Raw genomic sequence first — 18,512 nt, forward strand, 5'->3', positions numbered from 1 at the left:
CTACCTTTCCTATACATGTACCTGTCCAAATGTCTTTAAATGTTGTTATAGTAACTGCCTCAACTACCTCCTCTGGCAGCTCATTCCCCATACCCACCCTCTGTGTGGGAAAAGTTGCACTCAGGTTCCTATTAAATCTTAATGTGTAAGAAGGAATTGCAGATGTCGGTTTAAACCGAAGGCAGACACAAAAAGCTGCAGTTACTCAGCAGTATAGGCGGCATCTTTCCCTCTCACCTTAAACCTATGTCCACTGCTTCATGACTCCCCTACCCTGGGGGTAAAAGATTATGTTTACCCTGAGGGAGGGGATATGAGGAGGGAGAGGGGTAGTGAGGAGAGGGGGCGGTTCTGCAGGGTACATCACTGCCCGTGTTGTTTTCCCCCTCTCTGCCCTGCTCAGCTGCTGCAGTTCAGATGCGACCACCCCTCCTCACCTGAAGCCCACCTCCCTCAGTGCATTAAATGCAAGTGGGAGGGGCAGCAGGTGCAGTCAGCTGCTGCAGCAGCAGCAGCTTGTCCCGCTGTGATGATGCAGAGAAGGTTTGCAGCGGTTATGAAGGGGGAGACAGAGAAGGTTAATGGAGCAGGGAGAGGGATGCTGAGGCTGGGTTTCAGTTGTCTGGGCGGGGCGGTGATAGGGAGAGGATTAACATCCCCCTCTCCTCTCTGTGCCCCAGAGGGGGGGGTCAGTGGTCTGACGTCAACACACAGGCACACACACACACACTGAGTGAGGATGCATCGTGATGCTGACACTCAGACCTTCACACCAAGTCAAGGTTGGTGTTGTAAACAGATACCTCTGCTCTGGCACGCCGGCTGCATTAGATTCGCATCTGTGTTGCGGTGGAGAGTTGCGGGGACAGTGAGATGTCCTTGGCTGCTGCTGTTTCAGCCCATGGTCCCTGGCTGCGGTCTCCCCCCCCCCGCTCTCCCCTACCCTCACCCGCGGCAGGACGCATACAGCTAAACACACCGACACACAGACAGACCCGCGTCGTACAGGTAGTGCTCCGTCAGGTGAGAGTGTGGCAAGGGAGGGAGGGAGGGTCGGGGGTTGGAGCTCCGTGCATGATACTCACCCGTGGAATACTGCTCCAAATGACTGGAGGGGTTTACCTGCTCGTTTAATCCCGGCAAGTGCGAGGTGGTCGCACTTTGGGAGGTCAGATGCAAATGGAAAGTCTCCAGTTAATAGAGTCATAGACTCATTGAAATATTCCTCCAAATCCTTCCTATTCACGTAATGGCATGGCCATTAACAGCACCGATGTACAGAGGAATCTCAGGGTCCTTGTCCACAGCTCCCTAAAAGTGGCAACATAAGTAGGTAGGGTGGTAAAAGAGGAAGGAACTGCAGATGATGGCTTACATTGAAGAAAGTCACAAAGTGCTGGAGTAACTCAGTGGGTCACGCAGCATCTCTGGAGAAAAGAAATAGGTGACCTTTTGGGTCGAGACCCTTCTTCAGTCTGAAGAAGGGTCTCGACTCGAAACGTCACCCATTCCTTCTCTCCCGAGATGCTACCTGACCTGCTGAGTTACTCCAGCACTTTGTGAATAAATACCTTCGATTTGTACCAGCATCTGCAGTTATTTTCTTATATTAACCTTCTTCGCCTATTGCTTTTCTCCAGAGATGCTGCCTGACCCGCTGAGTTACTCCAGCATTTTGTGTCTATCTAAGGTGTACATTATGTTTGCCTTCATCGTTCGGGGCATGAAGAGCCAAGAAGTCATGTTGTGACTTTATTAAAAAAAGGCTGCATTTGTGTGCAGTTTTGGTCGCCCCGGTGCAGGTAGGATGTGGATGCTTTGCGGAGGGTGAAGAGGAGGTTTGCTGCCTGATATCAACTACTGGGAGAGGTCGGACAAACTTGAATTATTTTCTCTGAAACATCATAGACTAAGTAGAGACCTGATAGAAGTTTATAAAATTATGAGAGGCATAGATAGGATGGACAGTCAGAACCTTTTACCCAGGGTGGAAATGTCAAAGACTAGAGGGCATACTTTACAGTGAGTTTAAAGGAGATGTGTGGGATAAGTTGTTTACACAGAGAGTGACAGCAGACAGCTCCTGAAGTTAGGATCAAACGCAGGTCTCAGGTGCTATTAGGCTGCAGCTCTACCCACTGCACAACTGTGTGTAACCATGATGTGGCTTTTGGCATGTTGGCCTTCGTCAGTCAGAGAATTGAGTGTAGAAGTTGAGAGATCAAGTTGCAGTTATATAAGACATTGATGAGGCCACATTTAGAGTATTGTGCTCAGTTTTAGGCACTGTGTTATAGGAAAGATGTCGTCAAACTGGAAAGGGTGCAGAGAGGTTTTATGAGGATGTTGTCAGCACTCGAGAGCCTGAGTTATAGGGACAGGTTGGGCAGACTGGGACTTTATTCCTTGGAGTGTAGGAGGTTGATCTTATACAGGTGCGGAAGATCATGATAGATAGGGTGAATGCAGAGGATTTTTCCCAGAATAGGGGAATCAAGAACCAGAGGACATAGATTTAAGGTGAGAGGGGAAATATTTAATAAGAACCAAAGGGGCAATGTTTTCACACAGTGGGTGTATGGAACGAGCTGCCAGAGGAGGTACTTGAAGCAGGTACTATAACAACATTTTAAAAGACATTTGGTCAAGTACATGGATAGGAATGGTTTAGAAGGATCGACACAAAGTACTGGAGTAATTCAGCGTGTCAGGCATCAACTCTGAAGAAAAAGAAAAGTGATGTTTTGGATTGGAATCCTTCTTCAGACCCTGGAGATCTGTCGTCAGACTGTCTGAAGAAGGGTCCGGACCCGATACGACACCCGTCCTTTTTCTCCAGGGAAGGTTTAGAGGTATATGGGCCAAACACGGGCAGGTGGGTCTAGTGTAGATGGGGCATGGATCTGTTTGCGTGCCATGTGAATCTGTGACTGTGGAGGTAACGGCCATACTACAAAGGGCCGTACTGATCGAGGCATCTTTCTGCTTTCAGACGAGTGTGGAGGATGGAGAATGAGGGAAGTGAAGAGGATGCTCGTCCTCAGGGCCTCTACACCATCTTCGCTGCCATCCTGGTGTTCTTCGTGACAGGGCTGCTGGGCATCCTGCTGTGCCGCCTTCTGCAGGAGAGAGGCTACCGGTGCCGCACGTTCCGGCAGTTGGACACGGAGCGGCAGGCCGGGCCGGAGGATGAGGGTCAGTGTCCACTGTGACCAGGGCCCACCACACCGGTCCAGTCACACCGCACCCCACCGCACCCCACCGCTCCCCACCACACCCCATCATATCCCACCACACCACACTGGTCCAGTCACACCACACCACCACTCCACTCCACACCACACTGGTCCAGTCACACCACACCACCACTCCATTCCACACCGCACTGGTCCAGTCACACCACCACACCATACCACTCCCCACCACACCACACCACAAATGCCTCTTAACCTTTCCTGTCCATTACATGTGTGTCCTTTAAATGCTGTTAGAATACCTGCCTCAACTACCTCCTCTGGCAGCTTGTTCCATATATCCACCGCCCTCTGCATGAAAAATGTTGCCCTTCAAATTCCTATAAAGTCTTTCCCCTTTCACCTTAAACCTATATCCTCTCGTTCTTGATTCCGAATACTCTTAGTAAAAGATTGTAGGCATTCAACTTATCTATGGTTCTCATGATTCTGTGCATTTACCTTAACTATTCCCGTCATGATTTTATACACCTCTATAAGATCTCCCCTCATCCTCCTGCGCTCCGAGGAATAAAGTCCTAGCCTACCCAACCTCTCAGGCTCTCCAGGCCCAGTAACATCCTTGTAAATCTATTCACACTTTCCAGCTTAACTACATCCATGTACCTGTCCTACAGCAGGGCGACCAGAACTGAACACAATACTCCAGGTGCAGCCTCACCAATGTCTTGTACAACTGTAGCCTAATGCACAGCCTCTATACTCAATACTTGCCCCTCTCCCTGTGCTTACCTTTCCCTGCAGATGTTCACGATACAAACCAGGACACGCTAGGGCAGATTGTGCAGTGTATCCTCGACAACAAAGGTGAGATCCTTTGGTGGAGCAAAGATGGGTCTCTGACGTGCTGCTGTCTCTGCACCGTCCCATCAAACACTCCGTGGACACAGCGGCACTGGCTTCACTTTACTGTCTAGTTTAGGTGAGAGATACAGCGCAGAAACAGGCCCTTCAGCCCATCGAGTTCGCACTGACCAGCGATTACCCCTGTACGCTAATTCTATCCCATGCGCTAGGGACGATTTACAGTTATACCAAGACAATTAACCTACAAACCATACGTCTTTGGAGTGTGGGAGGAAATTGGAGCATCCGGAGAAAACTCCGTACAAACAACACCCGTAGTCAGGATCGAACCCGGGTCTCTGGCGCTGTGAGGCAGCGGCTCTACTGCTACATCCTATTCTTCACTAATCTTAAATGAAATCGTAGAGGGAAGAGTGTTTAATAATGTGTGGAAGGAACTGCAGATGCTGGTTTATACCGAAGATAGACACAAAATGTGGGGAAAGTCAACGGGTCAGGCAACATCAGTCTGAAGAAAGGTCCCGACCCGAAACGTCACCTATTCCTTTTCTCCAGTGTTTAATTATCAAGTGTATTGACAAGGGACCAGTGAAATTCTTACTTGCTGCAGTTTAACAGGCCTGTAAACACAATAAAACAATAACGCAATATATACAAATCAATAATGCAATTAATGAATAATCATTATACCAGGTAACCATCACAATACAAAGCTGAAGTCCCTAGTACAGGGCAGGCAGCTTGTAGTTTGGGGTTTAGTTTGGAGTTCGCAGTGTTCTCTAGCCTGATGGTTGTTGGGAAGAATCTGTTTCTGAACAAGGCACAAAGTGCTGGAGTAACTCAGCGGGTCAGGCAGCATCGCTGGAGAACTCGGACAGGTGACGTTTCAGGTCAGGACCTTTCTTCGGACTGATTGTAGGGGGGCGGGGATGAATGTCTGACTGTTGGTGGTGCTGACCCCCCTCTTTGTGCCTCCCCCCCTCCCCCAGCTAATGCGGAGGCTCTGCAGGAGATGCTGAAGGAGCACGAAGAGATGAAGCTGCCAGAACACAGGTGAGAGGACGCGGAGCGCCGGGCCCCGCGGGACCAGTCACATGTGGCCTGACCCACCCCTGACCTGATCCGCCATCCCACCGTACCGTTATCCTCACCATCAAGGGCGGCACGGTGGCGCAGAGGGAGAGCCTCTGTAAAGTGTACCTGGTGTGTCGGGAGTGGATAAGAAAGTGGGATAACATAGAACTAGTGTGAACGGGCGATCGGTAGTTGGCGTGGACTTTATTGGGCTGAAGGACCTGTGTCCATGCTGTATCTTTCAGAAAGTATCTTCAACCTGTATAAAACCTGCCTAGCCAGGATTAATTTGGGGTGATCAGCATGGTTTTGTGCGCGGGAGATCGTGTCTCACAACTTTGATTCAATTATTTGAAGAAGTAAACAAGAATTCTCTCCCCCTGCTTCTGAAGGCAAGCAAGGCAATTCACTCCCTCAACCCACCCTCGGCTGTTGCCACTTTCAGGAACGATGGACTCAGATCCCATGGTCCCTCTGTTCATCAACATTCCATGATGGCCTACAATTTACTGGAACGTAGACACAAAATGCTGGAGTAACTCAGCGGGACAGGCAGCATCTCTGGAGGGAAGGAATGGGTGATGTTTCTTCCCTTCTTTAGCTGGCTACACCGTACCCTTATTTGTCAGGTAGACCCCCAGGTAGAGGAGGTGCGTGGTGCAGGTGTCATTTCCTCCAGCTGGGAGTTCACCTTCGACTGACCCACCAAGAGTCTGGAACACCTTTCCCAGTTGATCCCGGCGGGTCATGCAGCCGCGAAAACCTGCTGGCACTCAAACATCCTCCGCAGGTCTATAGGGTCAGTGAACATCAGGAGTAGATCATCGGCATAGGCCGAGAGAACCACCTCCACCCCCGATCCTGGCAAAGCCAGGCCTGCCAACCTCGTCTGAAGAAGGCGCAGGAATGGCTCCATACAGACCGAGTACAGCTGGCCAAACACGGGACATCCCTCCCAAAGTGAATGGGGACCAACAAAGAGCCGTTAACCTTAATGAGGCTTGCCCAGTCCCAAGTAGGTAGTTGTGAGTGATGGGATGGTGTAGAGGGAGCTTCACTCTGTGTCTGACCCCTTGCCCGTTTGTTGTTGCAGCCCGCTGTTCCCGGAGTCGCTGACCACACTCTCCGTCCCTCCCACCTCTCACCACCACACGGTGCACGGGGGCGGGACGGGGGATCCCCGCGCGGTGTGTCTGCACTGTAGTCTGCACAGCAGGTCAGCGGTAGGTCAGGCACGGAGCCACCCACTGCGGGGCGAGGTGACTGTCTTCTCCGTGGGCAGGTAACCCCCCCCCCCCCCTTGTGTGTGTGTGTGTGTGTGTGTGTGAGATAGCGCAGCGCCGGGTTCAATCCTGGCCGCTGCTGTTGTCTGTGTGGAGTTTGCCTGCTCTCCCTGTGACCGTCTGCGTTTCCTCCAGCTGCTCCACTTTCCTCCCACATCCATAAGATGTTTGTAGGTTAATTGTCCCTCTGTAAATTTCCCCCAATGTTCGTAAATTCTAGGGGCAGAATCAGGCCATTCGGCCCATTAAAATCTACTCTGCCATTCAGTCATGGCTGATCTGTCCTTCCCTCTCAACCCCAATCTCCTGCCTTCTCCCCATCACCCCTGACACCCTTACTGATCAAAAAATGTGAAGGGTGGTGGATGAGAAGGTGGGATAACATAAAACGAGTAGGAATGGGTGAATAATGGTCGGCATGGACCAAGTCTGAGCTGGGATTGTCTGCTGGTCTCTGTCTGAGCTGGGATTGTCTGCTGGTGCCTGAGCTAGGATTGTCTGCGGGTCTCTGTCTGAGCTGGGATTGTCTGCTGGTGTCTGAGCTGGGATTGTCTGCTGGTGCCTGAACTGGGATTATCTGCTGGTCTGTCTGAGCTGGGATTGTCTGCTGGTGTCTGAGCTGGGATTATCTGCTGGTCTCTGTCTGAGCTGGGATTGTCTGCTGGTGTCTGTCTGAGCTGGGATTGTCTGCTGGTGCCTGAGCTGGGATTGTCTGCTGGTCTCTGTCTGAGCTGGGATTGTCTGCTGGTGTCTGAGCTGGGATTGTTTGCAGGTCTGTGTCTGAGCTGGGATTGTCTGTTGGTCTCTGAGCTGGGATTATCTGCTGGTCTCTCTGAGCTGGGATTGTCTGCTGGTGTCTGTCTGAGCTGGGATTGTCTGCTGGTGCCTGAGCTGGGATTGTCTGCTGGTCTCTGTCTGAGCTGGGATTGTCTTCTGGTGTCTGAGCTGGGATTGTCTGCTGGTGTCAGCTGGGATTGTCTGCTGGTCTCTGTCTGAGCTGGGATTGTCTACTGGGGTCTGTCTGAGCTGGGATTGTCGGCTGGTGTCTGAGCTGGGATTGTCTACTGGTCTCTGTCTGAGCTGGGATTGTCTACTGGTCTCTGTCTGAGCTGGGATTGTCTACTGGTCTCTGTCTGAGCTGGGATTGTCTACTGGTCTGAGCTGGGATTGTCTGCTGGTCTCTCACCCTCTCGTGCTAGGTTTCGGGTCACCCACATTGAGCGGTGTCGGACGGGGAAGGAGCCCACGGAGGAGTCACACGTCCAGGCACACGGATCGGTCACGGACACGGACACGGGCAGGGCCACGGATCGGGGGGACGGGGGCATGGAGCCGGCGATCACCAATACTGCGGTGTCGGAGCCCGGACCAGCGGTGAGCCCGTCCCCAGGAGAGAGTTCCCCCGTTCCCCTCCACCCCTCCACCTCCTCCGTGCCTTCCCTCCCTCCTCCATCCCTCCCTCTTCACCCCCTCCCTCCCCTCTCTTCGCCGCCTTCTCCCTCCCTCCCTTCCTCATTTCCACCTCCCCTCTTTCTCTCCTCCCCATCCTCTCCCCTCCCTCCTCTCCTTTCCTCCCGCCCTTTCCTCCCCTCTCTTTCCCCCACTCCTCCTTGCTGCCTACTCCTCCCTCCACTTCCCCATCTTCTCCCCTCGCTCCTCCTCATCCCCTCCCTCAGACACTAAATGTGTGTCTGTGTTATGCTTGTGTGTATGTGTCTATATGTGCATGCCTATGTGTGTGTCAGTTTATTGTGTGTGTCTCTGTGTGTGCCCATCTGTGTCCGTATTTTTCTGTGTTTGTGTGTCCATATGTTTGTGTTCGATGTCTGCGTCTGTCCCCATTGTTTGTGTGTGTGTCTCTATATCTGTGTGTGTGTGTGTCCATGTGTCTATGTCTCTGTGTATATCTGTGTGTGTGTGTGTCTCTGTGTATATCTGTGTGTGTGTGTGTGTCTCTGTGTATATCTGTGTGTGTGTGTGTCTCTGTGTATATCTGTGTGTGTGTGTGTCTCTGTGTATATCTGTGTGTGTGTGTGTCTCTGTGTATATCTGTGTGTGTGTGTGTCTCTGTGTATATCTGTGTGTGTGTGTGTCTCTGTGTATATCTGTGTGTGTGTGTGTCTCTGTGTATATCTGTGTGTGTGTGTGTCTCTGTGTATATCTGTGTGTGTGTGTGTCTCTGTGTATATCTGTGTGTGTGTGTGTCTCTGTGTATATCTGTGTGTGTCTCTGTGTATATCTGTGTGTGAAGGAATCATTGGAAGACACGGCACCGGCAAGTGCAACAGCAACGGCGTGCTACTCCTGAAGATGTGTGCCTCACATGACCTAGTCATCACCAACACACTCTTCCGCCTCCCCACCCGTAAAAAGACATTTTGGATGCACCCACGCTCCAGGCAATGGCATCTGATTGATTATGTCATCACCAGGAAGAGGGACAGGCAGGACGTGAGAGTGACAAAGGCCATGTGTGGTGCCGACTGCTGGACTGATCATCGCCTCATCGTGTCCAAACTCAAGCTTCGCATCGTGCCCATGAGAAGACCCCAAGGTCAGAAGACTGCAAAGAGGCTCAACGTCTCCAAGCTGAAGAGCAGCAAAATTGCAGAAGAAATCTCCAGAGACCTTGATGGCAAGCTGGTGGACACACACCATGATGACCAGGACAGCACTGACGAACGGTGGGTGGTCTTTAGAGATGCAGTCTACTCCACCGCCCTCGAACACCTCGGGCCAGCATCCCGCAGAAACCAGGACTGGTTCGATGAGAACGATGAAGAGATACAGGCACTGCTATCAGAGAAACACCAACTGTTCAGAGCACACCAGAACGACCTCACGCCACAAGCTGATGACTGCGCCCTCAAGCCAGCACAGAGCAGAAGATGCAGCATGAAATGGACTGCTTCTCACAGGCCTGTGACAACTTTGGTCTCTCCATTAGCACCAAAAAGACTGAAGTTATGTACCAGCCAGCGCCTGGAAAGCCCTATCAGGAACCACACATCACGGTGAAGGGGCAGAACCTACAGGCAGTCGGCAGCTTTACCTATCTGGGCAGTACACTCTGGCGAGTCGTGAACATTGACGCTGAGGTCAACAACAGTATTGCCAAGGCCAGCACTGCCTTTGGGCGACTCCGTGGGAATGTTTGGGAGCAGAGAGGACTCAGCCTTACCACCAAGCTGAAGGTCTACCGTGCAGTGGTACTCACCACTCTTCTCTATGCCAGTGAGACCTGGACTGTCTACAGCAGACATGCCAAACAGCTCAACCATTTTCACTTGAGCTGCCTACGCAGACTCCTTCACATCAGGTGGCAGGACAAAATTCCCGACACAGAGGTCTTGGAACGGGCCGGAATCCCCAGCGTCCACACTCTCCTACGGAAAGCCCAAGCCAGATGGGCAGGCCATGTCATCAGAATGCCACAGAGTCGACTGCCAAAACAGCTTCTGTATGGAGAACTGTGTCAGGGCAAGCGCACAGTAGGAGGACAGAAGAAACGGTTTAAGGACTGCCTCAAAGTGTCCCTCAAAGACTTGGACATCAGCCTCAGCACTTGGGAGTCTCTTGCTCTGGACCGTCCAACCTGGCGTAGCAAGCTCCCCACTGGAGCCAGTGCAGCAGAGAACAGACGCACTGCAGAGGCCCAGAGGATACGCACCGCGCGCAAGGCCCGGGCTACCTCCATTTCCACTGCAGCACCCATCCACTTGTGTCCTACGTGTGGGCGTGCCTTCCGGGCCCGGATTGGCCTCACCAGTCACATCCGGACCCACAGTCACCAATCGTCCAACTGAAAGTGAAGTCATGGTCATCTTCGAACCCGAAGGACGAACAACAACAACATCTGTGTGTGTGTGTCTGTGTGTGTGTGTGTATATATATCTGTGTGTGTACGTGTCTGAGTATATCTGTATGTGTGTGTCTTTGTGTACATCTGTGTGTGTGTGTCTGTATAATTGTGTTTGTGTGTGTATATCTGTGTGTGTGTGTAACTGAGTGTGTCTCTATATCTGTGTATATCTGTGTGTGTGTGTGTCTGTGTATATCTGTGTGTATCTTTGTGTGTGTGGCTCTATGTATATCTGTGTGTATATCTTTGTGTGTGTGTCTGTGTATATCTGTGTGTGTGGTGTATATCTGTGTGTGTATCTGTGTATATTCGTATGTTGAAAGGCTGGAGCAATTAGGCTTGTATACACTGGAATTTAGAAGGATGAGGGGGGATCTTATTGAAACATATAAGATAATTAGGGGATTGGACACATTAGAGGCAGGAAACATGTTCCCAATGTTGGGGGAGTCCAGAACAAGGGGCCACAGTTTAAGAATAAGGGGTGGGCCATTTAGAACGGAGATGAGGAAGAACTTTTTCAGTCAGAGAGTGGTGAAGGTGTGGAATTCTCTGCCTCAGAAGGCAGTGGAGGCCAGTTCGTTGGATGCTTTCAAGAGAGAGCTGGATAGAGCTCTTAAGGATAGCGGAGTGAGGGGGTATGGGGAGAAGGCAGGAACGGGGTACTGATTGAGAGTGATCAGCCATGATCGCATTGAATGGCGGTGCTGGCTCGAAGGGCTGAATGGCCTACTCCTGCACCTATTGTCTATTATCTATTGTCTATTGTATATCTGTGTGTGTGTGTGTGTGTCTATATCTGTGTGTGTCTGTGTGTGTGTGTCTGTGTATATCTGTATGTGTGTATATATCTGTGTGTATATCTGTGTGTGTGTATATATCTGTGTGTGTGTGTGTGTGTGTGTGTGTGTGTGTGTATATCTGTGTGTGTGTGTGTGTGTATATCTGTGTGTGTGTGTATATCTGTGTGGGTTTGTGTGTATGTCTGTGTATATCTGTGTGTCTATATCTGTGTGTGTGTGTGTGTGTGTGTGTGTGTGTGTGTGTGTGTTTATTTGTGTGTGTCTCTGTGTGTCTGTGTATATCTGTGTGTGTGTATCTGTGTATATGTGTGTGCGTGTGTGTGTCTCTGTATATCTGTGTGTCTGTATATCTGTGTGTGTGTATATCTGTGTGTGTGTGTGTGTGTGTGTGTGTGTGTCTCTCTCTCTCTATGTGTGTGTGCGTGTGTATCTGTGTGTATATCTGTGTGTGTCTCTGAATATCTGTGTGTGTGTCTCTGTATATGTGTGTGTGTGTGTGTGTGTGTATCTGTGTATATCTGTGTGTGTCTGTATATCTGTGTGTGTGTCTCTCTCTATGTGTGTGTGTGTGTGTGTGTGTGTATCTGTGTGTGTATATCTGTGTGTCTCTGTATATCTGTGTGTGTGTGTGTGTCTGTGTATATCTACACATGTGTTTCTGTGTATATCTGCGTGCGTGTGTGTGTGTCTGTCTGTGTATATCTGCGTGTGCGTGTGCGTGCGCGTGTCTCTGTGTATATCTGCGTGTGTGTGTGTGTGTGTCACTGACCTGTGCCGCTGTCTGCCCTGCCCCAGGAGCCCCTGCCCCGCTGCGGCGAGGCTGACCGTTGCTGATGGTGATGACGGGTGGACACGAGGCCCGTGACCGGTGGCACATGGTCACAGGCCGCCCATGATGGAGGGGAGAGTCTACCCGGCATCCCGCCCCCCACCCCCATCCCGGTGGCCCCCGCAGCCCCGAGAATCCAGGCAGAGACGGTGGGGCCGGAGCCCACCGTATGGAGGGGTACGGGGGGGGGGGGGGGGGCGGCTGGAAAAGGCCCCCCCACTCCAGCCCCTCCCCCCCCTCAGGTAGTGACCGCACGCGGGAAGCGGGGGTCACCGTCTGTATCAGCGGCGCCGCGGGAGATGGGAGAGAGTATTGATCCTGGCCGTAAACATCACCACCAAGCACACCAACGCCTACACTTCCTCAAGGGGTTGCAGAAGCTGACCAAGTCTCCAGAACTCACCAACTCCCACAGATGCACCATAGAAAGCATACCATCGGGTTGCTTCTTTTAGGAACAGCTCTGCCCAAGTATGTGAGAGACTGCAGAGAGTTGTAGAGAGTTGTGGATGTCGCCCAGACCATCACACAGACCAGACACCCCACCATTGACACCAACTATACTTTATGCTGCCTCAGGAAAGCAGCTGACATAATCAAAGACTTGTCCCTGTTCCATCCCCATCATTCCTCGTTCTTCTCCCCGCTCCCGTCTGACAGAAAATACAGAAGCTTGAAAGCGCGCACCACCAGACTCAGGAACAGCTTCTTCCCCTCTGTTATCAGGCTTCTGAACGACCCTTCCATAAGCTAGGGTGGCCAATCTTCCAACCTACCTCATTGAGAACGTTGCTCTTTTTCTCTGTGACTGTAATGCCATAACGCTATAACACTATAACACTTCTGCACTCTGGTATTTTTCTCTTTGCACTACCTGTTGTACTTGCTTATGGCTTGATTGTATTTATGTCTAGTATTATCTGATCCCTTTGAATAGCACACAAACAAAGACATTTCACTGTATCTGGATACATGTGACAACAATAAACAAATACACACACACACACACACACACTGTACTACCTGTTGTGCTTGCTTATGGCTTGATTGTATTTATGTCTAGTATTATCTGATCCCTTTGAATAGCACACAAACAAACACATTTCACTGTATCTGGATACATGTGACAACAATAAACAAATGCTAATGAATGTGTACACACACACACACACACACACACCACACCACCCCCCACCCCCGGGTCCTGTCTGGGATTTATTAACAGTGCAGCAAACCCACACTGATTTTGGAGCCAACGTCACTCCCCACTATGGAGTGCATCTTCAGTTCTCGGAAGTTACAGGATTCTTAAACTAGAGGGCGCAGCTTAAGGAGAGAGGGGAGTGATTTGTGGGACCTCAAGGGCAACATTTGCACTCAAAGGGTAGTCCGTATCTGTAACAAGCTGCCAGCAGAATCTATAGAAGCGGATACAATTATGGCTTTTAAAAGAAAAGTCTGCAGAAGGTTCCCAAATGGAAACATCGTCTTCCCATGTTCTCCAGAGATGCTGCCTGACCCGCTGAGTTACTCCAGCACGTTGTGTCCTTTTGAATTTTAAAGGACATTTGGACAGACATACAGCACAGAAACAGTGGCCCTGCCAACTTGCCCATGTCAACCAAAATACCCGATCTACACTCGTTCCATTTACACGCATTTGGACCATATCCCTCTACATCTTTCCTATCCATATACCTGTTAGATTTCAAGATGAAGATTTCAAGATCAATTTATTGTCACATGTACCAATTAAGGTACAGTGAAATTTGAATTAAATTGTCTTTTAAATGTTGTTATAGTACCTGCCTCAACTACCTCCTCTGGCAGCTCATTCTGTATACCAACCACCCTCTGTGTGGAAAAGTTGGTTCCTATTAAATCTTTCCTCTCTCACAAACCTATTTTTAGGTTTCTGGTTCTTGACTCCCCTGCTCTGGGTAAAGGACTCTGTACATTATGGTTAGGACAGGTTTAGAGGGATATGGGCTAAGTACAAGCAAGTGCGACTAGCCCAGAATGCCAACTTGGTCAGCATGGACAAGGTGGGCCGAAGGGTCTGTTTTCATACTGTACAGCTCTGTGACAGTGTGCAGCTCAGACCATCTACCATGTGGTGACTGAGGAAGACACTCCCCCATGAGGATTTTGATAGTAGCACACAAAGTACTGGTGAAACTCAACAGGTCAGGCAGCATCTTTACAGTGCATGGTGGATAGAGACCACTTGTCCCTCTAGTCTGTGCTATCTCTGCTCCACACCAACCTCCTGCCCCCTCACCATCTCCATCCCTTCCTCCCCCCCGTCATCATTCCTGTTCCTTTAGTTTAGTTTACTTTAGTGATACAGAAACTTACAGAACCTATAAACCCACACGTCTTTGGGATGTGGGAAGAAACTTGGAGAAAACCCATGCGGTCACGGGGTGAACGTATAAACTCCATACAGACAGTACCCGTTGTCAGGATTGAACCCGGGTGTCTGGCGTGTGAGGCAGCAACTCTACCACTGCGTCATTGTGCCACCCAATACAGTTGGTCCACTCTTTGCACTGCCTGTTCAAGAGAGTGCATTCAAGAGAGAGCTAGATAGAGCTCTTAAGGATAGCGGAGTCAGGGGGTATGGGGAGAAGGCAGGAACGGGGTACTGATTGAGAATGATCAGCCATGATCACATTGAATGGTGGTGCTGGCTTGAAGGGCCGAATGGCCTCCTCCTGCACCTATTGTCTATTGTCTATTGAGATGTGTGGGGCAAGTTTTTTTACACAGAGGGTGGTCAGTGCCTAAAATGCACTGCCAAGGGGGGCAGTGAAGGCAGATACAATACTGGTGTTTAAGAGGCTTGTGGATAGGCATATGGACTTGTGGGGGATGGAGATATTTTTTTTTGTTGAGGCAGGGAAGATTAATTTAACTTGGCATTATTATCAGTTAAATATTATTCATATTACAAACACTGTGGGCTGAAGGGCCTGTCCCTGTGCTGTATGATATGAGAGAACTTTATTTATTCCAGGATGGAAATTGATCTGCCAACAGTCATAAAACACAAGATACATGAAATTAAAGTAACAAGTGGAAAGGATTGGGGATGTGCAAAGATTGGGGGGGGCGGGGAGACAGTCTACCCCATGACAGGAGGGGGAAGAGTTGTACAGTTTGATAGTCACAGGGAAAAAGGACCTCCTGTGGCATTCTGTACTGCATCTTGGTGGAACCAGTCTGTTGCTGAAGGTACTCCTCAGGTTGACCAGTGTGTCATGGAGGGGGTGAGCTGCATTGTCCAAGATGCTCCGCAGTTTGAGGATCGTCCTCCCCTCCAAGACCACTTCCCATGAATCCACCTCCGCCCCCAGAACTGTGCCAGCCTTCCTGATGAGCTTGTTAATCTTGTTGGCGTCCGCGGCCTTCACCCTGCTGCCCCAGCACAGGACAGCGAAGAAGATGGCACTGGCTACAGCCAATTGGTGGAACAGCCACAGCATCTTGTTGTAGATGTTGGAGGAGCGGAGCCTTCTCAAAAAGTACAGCTGGCTCTGTCCCTTCTTGTACTGGGCCTCAACGTTCCTGTTCTATGTTCTAAGGTCAGCACAAACATTGCAGGCTGAAGGGCCTGTTCCACTGCTGTTTCATTACTGCATAAATGTGGAAGGTGTTGTTAAACAACTACTTTGGTTCTGTCTTCACTAAGGAAGACACAAAAAATCTCCCGGAAATACTAGGGACCAAGGATCTAGTGGGAGGGAGGAATTAAAGGGAATCCACATTAGTCATGAAATGGTGTTAGGTAAACTGTTGGACTGAAGGCAGATAAATCCCCAGGGCCTGATGGTCTGCATCCCAGAGTACTCAAGGAGGTGACCCTAGAAATCGTGAATGCATTGGTGACCATTTTCCAATGTTCTCTCGACTCTGGATCAATTCCTGTGGACTGGGTAGCCAACGTAACCCTACTTTTTAAGAAAGGAGGGAGAGAGAAAACGGGGAATTATAGACCAGTTAGCCTTACATCGGTAGTGGGGAAGATGCTGGAATCGATTTTCAAAGATGTTACAGCAGCGCATTTGGAAAGCAGTGATGGGATCAGTCAAAGTCAGCATGGATTTCTGAAGGGGAAATCATGCTTTGAATTGGAATTTTTTGAGGATGTAACAAGTAGAATGGATAAGGGAGAGCCAATGGATGTGGTGTATCTGGACTTTCAAAAAGCCTTTGACAAGGTCCCACACAAGAGATCAATGTGCAAAATTAGAGCACATGGTATTGGGGGTAGGGGTTTGACATGGTTGACAGACAGGAAGCAAAGAGTAGGAATTAATGGGTCCTTTTCAGAATGGCAGGCAGTGACTAGTGGGGTGCCGCAAGGCTCGGTGCTGGGAACCCAGATGTTTACAATATATATTAATGATTTAGACAAATGTAACATCTCTAAGTTTGTGGATGACACAAAGCTGTACGGTAGTGTGAGCTGCGAGGAGGATGTTATGAGGCTACAGGGTGACTTGTATAGTTTGGGTGAGTGGGCAGAAGCATGACATGCATTATAATGTGGATAAATGTGAGGTTATCCACTTTGGTGGCAAGAACAGGAAGGCAGATTATTATCTGATTGGTAGTATAAGAAAATAACTGCAGATGCTGGTACAAATCGATTTATTCACAAAATGCTGGAGTAACTCAGCAGGTCAGGCAGCATCTCGGGAGAGAAGGAATGGGTGACGTTTCGGGTCGAGACCCTTCTTCAGACTGATGTCGGGGGTGGGACAAAGGAAGGATATAGGTGGAGACAGGAAGATAGAGGGAGATCTGGGAAGGAGGAGGGGAAGGGAGGGACAGAGGAGCTATCTGAAGTTGGAGAAGTCGACGTTCATACCACCGGGCCGCAAACTGCCCAGGCGAAATATGAGGTGCTGCTCCTCCAATTTCCGGCGGGCCTCACTATGGCACTGGAGGAGGCCCATGACAGAGAGGTCAGACTGGGAATGGGAGGGGGAGTTGAAGTGCTGGGCCACCGGGAGATCAGTGGCGTTAATGCGGACCGAGCGCAGGTGTTCAGCGAAGCGATCGCCGAGCCTGCGCTTGGTTTCGCCGATATAGATGAGTTGACATCTAGAGCAGCGGATGCAATAGATGAGGTTGGAGGAGGTGCAGGTGAACCTTTGTCTCACCTGGAAAGAATGTTTGGGTCCTTTGATGGAGTTGAGGGGGGAGGTAAAGGGACAGGTGTTGCATCTCGTGCGGTTGCAAGGGAAAGTGCCCGGGGTTAGGGTGGTTTGGGTAGGAAGGGACGAGTGGACCAGGGAGTTGCGGAGGGAACGGTCTCTGCGGAATGCAGAGAGGGGAGGGGATGGGAAGATATGGCCAGTGGTGGGGTCCTGTTGTAGGTGACGGAAATGTTGGTGGATGATATGTTGGATCCGCTGGCTGGTGGGGTGGAAGGTGAGAACGAGGGGGATCCTGTCCTTGTTGCGAGTGGGGGGATGGGGAGCAAGAGCGGAGCTGCGAGATGTAGAAGAGACCCTAGTGAGAGCCTCATCTATAAACGGGGCTTCCCCTCCTCCATTATAGATGAGGCTCTCACTAGGGTCTCTTCTACATCCCGCAGCTCCGCTCTTGCTCCCCATCCCCCCACTCGCAACAAGGACAGGATCCCCCTCGTTCTCACCTTCCACCCCACCAGCCAGCGGATCCAACATATCATCCACCAACATTTCCGTCACCTACAACAGGACCCCACCACTGGCCATATCTTCCCATCCCCTCCCCTCTCTGCATTCCGCAGAGACCGTTCCCTCCGCAACTCCCTGGTCCACTCGTCCCTTCCTACCCAAACCACCCTAACCCCGGGCACTTTCCCTTGCAACCGCACGAGATGCAACACCTGTCCCTTTACCTCCCCCCTCAACTCCATCAAAGGACCCAAACATTCTTTCCAGGTGAGACAAAGGTTCACCTGCACCTCCTCCAACCTCATCTATTGCATCCGCTGCTCTAGATGTCAACTCATCTATATCGGCGAAACCAAGCGCAGGCTCGGCGATCGCTTCGCTGAACACCTGCGCTCGGTCCGCATTAACGCCACTGATCTCCCGGTGGCCCAGCACTTCAACTCCCCCTCCCATTCCCAGTCTGACCTCTCTGTCATGGGCCTCCTCCAGTGCCATAGTGAGGCCCGCCGGAAATTGGAGGAGCAGCACCTCATATTTCGCCTGGGCAGTTTGCGGCCCGGTGGTATGAACGTCGACTTCTCCAACTTCAGATAGCTCCTCTGTCCCTCCCTTCCCCTCCTCCTTCCCAGATCTCCCTCTATCTTCCTGTCTCCACCTATATCCTTCCTTTGTCCCACCCCCGACATCAGTCTGAAGAAGGGTCTCGACCCGAAACGTCACCCATTCCTTCTCTCCCGAGATGCTGCCTGACCTGCTGAGTTACTCCAGCATTTTGTGAAATTATCTGATTGGTGTCAGATTGGGAGAAGGGAAGGTGCAACGAGACCTGGGTGTGCTTGTACATCAGTCACTTAAAGTAAGCATGCAAGTACAGCAGGCAGTGAAGAAAGCTGATGGCATGTTGGCCTTCATTGCAAGAGTATTTGAG

The 18,512-nt window shown here is 50.6% G+C and overlaps 1 protein-coding gene across 1 annotated transcript; it reads left to right on the plus strand.

The window, feature by feature from the left end:
* Nucleotides 1-901: 901 nt before the first annotated feature.
* On the plus strand, nt 902-12,012 carry LOC144599880 (RELT-like protein 2). The gene is given in 9 exon segments (XM_078411150.1): nt 902-922; nt 924-981; nt 984-1,008; nt 2,993-3,195; nt 3,999-4,061; nt 5,051-5,114; nt 6,229-6,417; nt 7,618-7,792; nt 11,879-12,012. Coding segments are annotated over 9 exon segments (837 nt in total). The 3' UTR covers nt 11,918-12,012.
* Nucleotides 12,013-18,512: the final 6,500 nt, after the last annotated feature.

This window comes from Rhinoraja longicauda, chromosome 14 (genome assembly GCF_053455715.1).
Source record: "Rhinoraja longicauda isolate Sanriku21f chromosome 14, sRhiLon1.1, whole genome shotgun sequence".
NCBI classification, from domain to species: domain Eukaryota; kingdom Metazoa; phylum Chordata; class Chondrichthyes; order Rajiformes; family Arhynchobatidae; genus Rhinoraja; species Rhinoraja longicauda.